Source organism: Vicia villosa, unplaced genomic scaffold, assembly GCF_029867415.1.
Source record: "Vicia villosa cultivar HV-30 ecotype Madison, WI unplaced genomic scaffold, Vvil1.0 ctg.000429F_1_1, whole genome shotgun sequence".
Taxonomy (NCBI): Eukaryota; Viridiplantae; Streptophyta; class Magnoliopsida; order Fabales; family Fabaceae; genus Vicia; species Vicia villosa.
The window spans coordinates 830105-839224 of record NW_026705205.1 but is presented as its reverse complement, the minus strand read 5'-3'; the positions used below and the strand labels follow the sequence as shown (position 1 = coordinate 839224).

The 9120-nt window shown below is 31.3% G+C and overlaps 1 protein-coding gene across 1 annotated transcript; it reads right to left on the bottom strand.

The window, feature by feature from the left end:
• Positions 1–1756: 1756 nt before the first annotated feature.
• On the bottom strand, positions 1757–8169 carry LOC131628194 (uncharacterized). The gene is made up of 18 exons (XM_058899058.1): positions 7442–8169; positions 5529–5615; positions 5232–5436; positions 4948–5104; positions 4740–4829; positions 4540–4615; positions 4388–4453; positions 4231–4283; positions 3924–4090; positions 3645–3843; positions 3477–3534; positions 3326–3382; positions 2985–3233; positions 2830–2894; positions 2676–2732; positions 2493–2586; positions 2209–2349; positions 1757–2123 (listed from the first exon to the last, which is right to left on the bottom strand). Exons 1-18 carry the CDS (start codon positions 7907–7909, stop codon positions 2013–2015), a joined length of 2400 nt encoding a protein of 799 aa, XP_058755041.1. The 5' UTR covers positions 7910–8169; the 3' UTR covers positions 1757–2012.
• Positions 8170–9120: the final 951 nt, after the last annotated feature.

Sequence of the window (9120 nt, the reverse complement as noted above, 5' to 3'; positions counted from 1 at the left end):
GCTATTCTTTATAAATATTTTTATAAATAATATTTTTATATTTTACTTTTACAAAATTATAGTTTAATATTTATGAATATTTGATCACATTTTTATACTTTAATATCATTAGTTTAGGTATAGAAATTGAATAGAATTGATAATTTTTTTTATTAAAAAGTATTTAAAATTAGTCAAAGCAATATTAATAACAATGAGTTGGTTCAAGAGATAAGATATTTGATTTTTAAAAAAGAGATAAGATTTTAATTTTTAATCACTGAGTTTGGAAAAGTTGCGCGGTGAAGAGAGAACCTATCTGTGTGTGATGATCAACAAATTTTTCTATGAATTTTAGTCAGCACCAGAAATGGCTAATGTGCATGTTCGACATGTTTAGGTCCGTTTTGAAAAATTAAGCAAAAACATGGGGCAGAATGAGACAAAAATAATTGAAGGTGCAGGTATAAAATCCTAATACGTCCTGATGAATGTGGAGCATAGAAGGCTCACGAGCATTGCACATTTTAAGGATAAAAATACCAAAATTTGTTTTAATAGTAGTACCCACAAAAAATGGAGCGGCAGAAACACATTATATAGTGCGAGTCTACAATCTTATACCGCCTTAAAAAAAGATGTCGGCAAAACAAAGCTGTCCAATAAAACAAAGTAATTTTACTATCCTTAGCCACCACTGATAATAAGCGGTCTAAACTTCATATAATATAAAAAAATGATAAAAATCAAAACTTTGTATTTCAATTACTAATGGGAATGACTCTCCGCATAACATTTTTGTAAGGAAATTAAAAGTATGCAAGGTCAATGAAAATTAATTTTACACTATTATTCAATAGAATTATAATATTTAACCATGTCAAAATAGTATTTTAAAATTAAAATTAAAATTTGGCGCGATACACGTTTGTGATTGATTGACAGAATAAAAATATTTTATATTTTTGTCCGTGCATATTCTTTTTTCTCTTTTGTAAATGATAATCCACACCTTTAAATATTTTATATCTCTTATTTATAATATTAAGTAATTTTTTGAGTTTTTGTATTACGTGAGATTCCAACTTTATATTTTATGGATAAGTACAACAATTCATAAAATCTCACATTCAATAGAACAATTTGTTTTATATATTTTCAAAGTGAAAAATGCATTGAAAATTGGGATAAATAATTGAAAATTCAAACATGTAATAAGAAGGTATTTTATTAAGTGAGATCCATTATATAAATTAAATTCAATCATAGTATTTTATTCATTTCATTAATTTCAAATTTTTTTAATAATTTTTTTAGAGTATTTTTTAAAGTTTTTTTTCTATCTCGTTGTGTGACTCATTTTTATTTATTCTACTTCTTACAAAAGAATCTACACTTTTTTCTCTCTACATATTCAAACTATATAAGTTTATTTTCACATCTTCTCTACTACTACACCATGCATTTAAAAATATTTTTGTTCTAAAGAAGTAACCATTTCATGTTTAAATCAAAGAAATGAATCATCAAAATTATGTTTCAAAGAGGTAAATTAAGATCATCAAATTACAAGTAAAATCTTTAAATATACATTCCTTGATTAGTTGAAAGACTAAACTCTTATTGACAAAAAAAACCTTAATATATAAATGATGAGAATTAGTATACTCTAAACACACACAAGTAATTGAATAGTCAAACCTTTGTTGACAAAAGACTTAAAGCATAAGTAACCAAATTAAAATAGATAATCATACATAACATGAGTTTTCAAATATTTTTGTCCACTCAAGGTTGTGAAAAGACACATTATTGAAAGCCCTAGAATTCATACCAACAACAAGAAAATGAAATGACTAAGTTTTATGACAAGTAAATAAAATCAGCACCAAAACATGATGCAAGTTTCTGAAAATCCCATGTCCTAGTTTCCTTTATTCTGAAATCTAAACACCTTTATTCTAAGTTTTGTATTACAACAAAATATGATTACTACAACAGGACCAGATACTTTTCTTCACACCAAATATGGATCATGCACCTTCTTCAACGAACTCGGTTATGATGGGCCGAGGAACCGGCTTCTGTAGTAATGCTGCCCCTTTAAACATCATCAAGCGGTACAATCTTGTGATAAAATTCATCTGCAACGAGAACAACAATAGCTTGCTTAACAAGTAACAATAAGAACCAATGATGCTTCATAGCAAACTTCAAAATTTTACTCACCTCATCTTGGTCTAGCGCCATAAACCCGTATTTCCTAGTCCATAATGATTTAGCTTCATGAGCAGCCGGTAAGAATAACCGTCCCACTCTTAACTCTCCAAGCACGCCCTGGATGCAGGCAAGCAGGGCTTGGAAGTAACCCTTAAAGAAAACATTAACATTTTCAGTATAGAAATATTTCAAATACTATAACAACCAAATCTTATCCCACTGAATATGGTGTCGGCTACAAAAATATTTCAAATAATTGCTCGAATTTAAAAACACAAGGGAAAGTAACTAACCTTTCCTTGGCTAGCTCCATGAGTTGCAACTAAGGGAAGCTCCGCCACTTCTCTCCCGAACAAACGGAATGTCCCCGCGCATACAACCTTTTGGCTGTAAAAACATAAAATTCAAACCAAAATCAAGTATTTTTCAAACTAAAGATTTTATTAGCATCAAAAATACTCCGAACTCGGCCTTACTTGACAGTGAGCACTGCACAATACATTCCACCAAAATACTGATCCTTGAGGGTCCTCCTGTCGAAATTCAATCGAAACAAAGAAAATTCCATTCACATGATCAAAAATGTCAGTAGAGGAAATCAACATACAAAAACAAGTATATGATGCTTACGCATAAAGCATTGATGGAATGAAATCTGCGCCTGTTTCAGCATCCACTATGGGATCAAATTGTTCCTGAACATCACAGATATCAGTCATTACTAAAATCTCGCAATCCACCGCATCGCATCGAATTTATCATGGAAACTATAACTATATACTCACATGAAAGATAGCAACAGCCTTCGAAAGCAGCGCCCGAATTTCTTCAGAGGCAAGCAACTTCCAGTTCAGAATCCTCCATTTTACATCAAGGACAGAATCAGTTTCTACACCTTTTTGCTCACGCTTCTTTTTAATCAAACTTAGGAGGGAATCTGGAACTGGCGCGTCCCCGCGATTCACTAAATTCTGCAAAGAAGCCCGAACTTGAAGACATTCAGAGCCGCAGAACCAGTCCCCTTCAGGTAATTTCTGGTAAAAAATTTTTAAAAAAAACTTTGATCAACAATTGTATATAGTAATGAAAAAAACACAAATCAAAATAACAAGAGAACATTTTGTACCTCTAGGTTTTCGATCTTATGATCCTTCAAACACCCTATGTGAAATTCCTTATTACACTGCAATGACATATCAATATCAATCAGTAATTTAATCAAAACACATAGTGATGTAAGATTTAAAACAATAATTCGAATTCGCGCGAAGCAATACCTGGTCACATATAATTACTGTCCGAGGACCAAAATCTACTAGCTCGAAATCATCTTCCCTAAAACATTGAATACAGTTTGAACAACGTTGAAGAATTTCTTTAAAATTGATCAAGAACACAACAGCAATACTAAAAAGGATGTAAAATGTTCTGGACATAAAAATCACCTGCACAGTTGACATCCACCGTCGACGATATCGAGATCATTTACCGTAAGGGGGCCTCTCTGGCCTCTCTTCCCCGAAACCCTTCGAGTTGCCCGACCTTTTGCGCTACGCCCTTCACGTTTTTCGTTATGGTTTACATTATGACAGCAATATTTGCAGTACCAAATGCGACCTGGTTCAGTTTCAAGAGGCACACATTCTGCAACAGAAAAAAAAGTTACAAATTTGTTTTTTTATAGCAATTGTCCAAATAAAAACATAAAATAGTCAAGAATTCACCTAAGTGAAAAGCTCTTGGGCATCCATCACAGCATAAAAGATGTCCTCCTTGTTCACAGATACTGCAGCGGCCATCGCTGTCGGTACTCACAGAAATTGTCTGCTTTTTCAACATAGAAATGGACAACTCATGTAGTGAGACTTCACCGGCAAATATGTGCCGGTAACTGCAACAAAGAAAACACTGGTCAATTCCCAAAGCACCATACTGAAACACTTGTCTGAGTTTTCCAACACGTGTGGCACGAGTGCCACAGTGACGCGTAGTAACCAACATCTATTAGTACAAGTTAAAATAAAAACTCACGGCTTGCGTCGGGATGCCCAGCCAGCATGTGCTTCAAATGTAGAAGGGCTGACCTGCTCATCATCAAAAAATTTATTCAGAAAAAATGTGTCCGATGTTTACGTGAAGCCGATAGAGGAAGACGGGATAACATTTATGAAAGGATAAGAAAAAGTACCACATTGTTACAGCAACTACACATAATTCCAGGGGTGTCTTTGTCTATTTTACCATCCAATAGTTTCTGCCAACACAATAAAAAAAATCTTGAGGAAAGTGAAGAGTGAAAAAAAATATGTAACTTAAGAACAAGTCGTTATCAAAAGCAACCTCTCCACGAACAATGTATGTCACATTAGCATTATGTTCCAATGCTTGAAAAACCAACTTGTGCAAGCTTTGGTCCCTTTGAAAATTTTAAACACAATGAAGGAAAGTTACATCAACGAGAACACAATAATAACATGGCATGTTAATAAATGAACAAAACGAATACTTTAAAATTTAAACTCATGTAAATTTTCACTCACTTTCTAGTTATTTTCCCCTGACTCTTATTGACAGCTGCGCTGAACTTCATTCCTTTGTATGAGTTTTGAGGCACAGCTTGTTCCGGGGTCCTGAAATAAGCAGGCGCGAATTGAATTAACCATCTGCTCAACTGAATTAACTACATTTTTACACGTGGTTAACTAGATGTCATGCAGTATATAAAAAAGAGGTATACAAACAAAATACCCTGATATAACCGGTGGTGGTGGTGGTGGTGACGGTGGTGGTGATGGTGGTATTGAAACACAGCTATTAATAGTCTCGGTTGTACGAGTTGGTCTAGGATGGCATCCCTTCGATGGATCGCATGAAATGCAGAAGAGTCTCGAGACAACATTAACATCTAGAAAAATAAACAGTATATTTCAAAATCAGTCGTTAATCTTTCCGCAATAGCCATGCAATAACCATGCAAACGCAACAAAAAATGGCGGGAAACTAAACATGAGTTACAATACAATTTTACAAACCTCTACAGTTGACACAGAACTTTGACTTCTTGATGGTAAAGTCTCCAACAGCAGCATCAACATATTCCTCCAATTTGTCTAAAGGAGTGTCAAAAAATATATTCATTACCCAACGAACAGAATTCCCATTTTCGAGGTAAGTATACTCAGGAGGACGCTTGTTTGCACTTCCAGCATGAACCTCAAACACAGCAGGGCTCACAACCTACTCTCGCCAAAACAGTTTAAATATGTATGAGATTACAAACACATGTGATTTTAAAAGCAACATTTGCTAATTTATCTTCATTCACTTACCTTTTCTCCCTTACAAATATCGCAATAACACTCGATTCCATCGCCTTTGATCACTCCCGGTAACGCTTTATCTCCAGGTTTTCGCACCTACAAAAATACACAAACATTCACATATCCAAAATCAATAAGAGAACATAACCGAAGTTCACACCAGCATCCGCTTTAACTTGGCATGGTTCAAGTTGAACCTGCTTGTTAGTTAAAAGTCATTTTTAAAATTTTATTTCAATAGGCAATTATTAAGAAATGAGTACTAGGAGTACTCCAACCCTTACAAGAGAACGATTAAAAAATGCTCGAGATTATAAAATGATGAGAATGACATTTTTATGTGAGAACATGAGAATTAATCTGAACTATTACACTTTAAAATAAGTAGTAGAGATTATGTGTCATTCTTTTTCTTATCTCTCCCCCATTATATTTTCACATAAAAATATCATTCTCATATAATACGTACTCATATATATATATATATATATATATATATATATATATATATATATATATATATATATATATATATATGATATGTTATAAAATGACTCAATTATAATTATGTTTCAAGCGTATAAAATAATTAAAAAATAGATCAATCTAATAAGTAATAAATTAAAATATCTTGTAATAAAAAATTAAAACCAATAGTTAAAAGGTTAAAGTAATTTATAGTATTAAAGAAAAATAAATTATTATTATTAAAATATATGTAATAAAAATAAATACTTGAAATATGTATTAAAATGTTTGTAATAAAATTAATATTAAAAATAAATACATTCAATAATATTTGATTTGTACGATTTTTTTGACCAGTTTAAATTTTAACACCCTTTGAAAAAAAAGTACTATTATTCGTTTTTAATCTCTAAAAGTTTTCTCAAACAATACCTGTCAAATATTTTTCTTTACCATATTTCATGTTGTTAAAAGTTCACAAAAGATTTATGTTGAAATAAGTTTTCATCTTCCATAAAGAGAATAATATTTGTGCATAATTAATAATGTAAATCTTTTTTATATATGCACCCAATCAAACCACTTTAAAGTGACATTTACAAAAATTTATTCTCAAAATATTTTCTAAACATCTACATGGTATGTGGTTAAAATGAAAAAAAAAAAAGGTATATTTATAAGGTGTAAAACTTATTTAATCTTTATGGTAAAAATAATTTTTAATTTATTTTATATATATATATATATATATATATATATATATATATATATATATATATATATATATATATATATATATATATATATATATATATATATATATATATATATATATATATATATATATATATATATATATACATATACATATGAGAGTCACCCGATCCATACGGATAAACCCGATTCATCCGAGATGAGAACTCAATTTCAAATCCCGAATGACGAACCCGATCCATACAAAAAAACCCGATCCATATGGGACGAGAACACAAATTTCAATCCCGATGAAGAACTTCATGCGGAAAAACCTTATCCATGCGGGATGAGAACACAAATTCCAATCCCGGTGAAGAACTAAATCCATGCGAAAAAACCTTATCCATGCAGGATGAGAACACAAATTCCAATCCCGATGAAGAAGGAGATCCATGCGGAGAAACCCTCTCCATCCATGCGAGATGAAAACACAATTTTCAATCTCGATGAAAAACAAGATCCATGCGGAGAAACCCTATCTTTCCATGCGGGATGAAAACATAATTCCAATCCCGATAAAGAATGAGATCCATGCGGACAAACCCTATCCATGCGGGATAAGAACACAAATTCCAATCCCTACCGACACATATTTTTAGGGGAGGCCAAATCCACCCCATTGCCATGTCTCCATGGCTATCTCAAATTGCAAAATTGAAAAACAAACATACAAGAAATCAGTAAGAGTAAGAAATTACCCTGATGCCGCGGATATATTTCACGTTCAATCCATCCAGAATCCTCGAGTCTAGCAGGTCCTTCAGCTTCGAGGGAAACCTCTTGAAGTTGCGAAAAACAGGTTTGAACTTTTTCCCTTTAGTTGACACCTTCAATCTGCGATCTCTACTGGTCTCCCCAATTTCACGAACAGGATGAGATATTTCATCCATTGCCTCAACATTCAAATCATCCACCTCACTCCGAGCTTCTTCTTCACTCGAATTACCATTCACAGCGACACCGATATTTTCCACATCATTTCTTATCCTAGGTTCAGGAACATGAACCATACTCCGGTTATTTCTTGGCCTGGTTCGACTGAGAGACGTCGAACGACCACGACAGATCTTTGAGTGAGTCTCATAGGCGCGACGAAACTCTCTCTTATAACCCGGACGGACCTTAGTCACATTAACATACTTCTCAGAATTAGACCTCTTTGCCATTGATATGTGAGAAATGGTTCAATCAATGAAAAAAGAGGGGTTTCAAAAGCTGAGTATAGCTCAGAAATTATTTTGTGGCAAAGTGCATGCACTCTGGATGGGAATATGAAATGAATGGAGATGAAGAGTATGGTTTGAGAAGAAATTGGGTTGAACAAAAGAACTGAAGTGAATGGGATAGGGTTTGCTCTTAAGAACAGGTTACCTTTGAAGAAGGAGAATAGGTCCCTTCTATTGAATTACAAAAGTAACCAAACTATTACAAAATATTTTTGTTTGTGTATTTTTTTGGACAAGAATCACTAGTATATATAGAGATCTAAAATATATAAAAATATTAAAAGAAATTGTTTAATATATAAGAAAACTTTAATACATTTACTTTATTTAATAATAATTTTTTTATTATCGAAAAATAATTTTCTAGATTTTGTTGGTGAACACTCCTATACCCTTAGAGTTTGGTTAGGTTCTTATGTATCATTTATTCATTGAATGTCAGGTCATTTTTTATAATAATTTATTTTAAAATAAATTAAAACTTAAATTGGATTTCGTAGCTTATATGGCAATAAAAAAATATATTTGATAACAATTTTTTTATCACGCATTTATAATTTATTTTATTAATTTATAGTTTTTTTTTATACGCTATTTCAAATTAGTTTATACTTTACATTTTAATATTTTTTTGTTAACTTTAATCTTTGTTATTTTAACTAAAATTTATTTTATCTTTTATAATTTATTTTAATTTAAAATAAAACAATTATTTATTAAATGTAAAGAGTATCAAACAATTATGTGATTTTACATTTATCTTCTAATTAAACCGTTAATTTTATCAAATACTTAAATTAACTTATCCTCCGTGAATAGGAAACGATAGAGATGATATAATCAGTTTTTATATTTAAATAATCAAATGAATGAAATACTCAACCTTATCCTCTAATTATATATCGGTCAAACTTGTAACTTGTGAGAAGGACTTAAATAGAATTAAATAACGCAAATTAAAAAAAAAAAACGCATTATTCTCTGTATCTTTTGCTAATTGCCAGACTTGCATTGTCTGTATCTGCAATTCTTTATAAGCGTTTATTGATTTCTATTTTTATAATTTATTTTTTATTTATTTAATTCAACAATATTTAATTTGCAATATTTTTATTTTTGTGTTTTAATAATTTAACTTTAAATATTTTTTA

Excerpts from the sequence above, each read along its gene's own strand:
- LOC131628194 (XM_058899058.1), bottom strand. The coding sequence starts at position 7,909 with ATGGCAAAGAGGTCTAATTCTGAGAAGTATGTTAATGTGACTAAGGTC. Across the intron at positions 4,616-4,739 it reads CAGGGGAAAATAACTAGAAA|GGACCAAAGCTTGCACAAGT; the intron begins GTGAGTGAAAAT and ends AAATTTTCAAAG. Across the intron at positions 2,733-2,829 it reads ATTCCATCAATGCTTTATGC|GAGGACCCTCAAGGATCAGT; the intron begins GTAAGCATCATA and ends GAATTTCGACAG.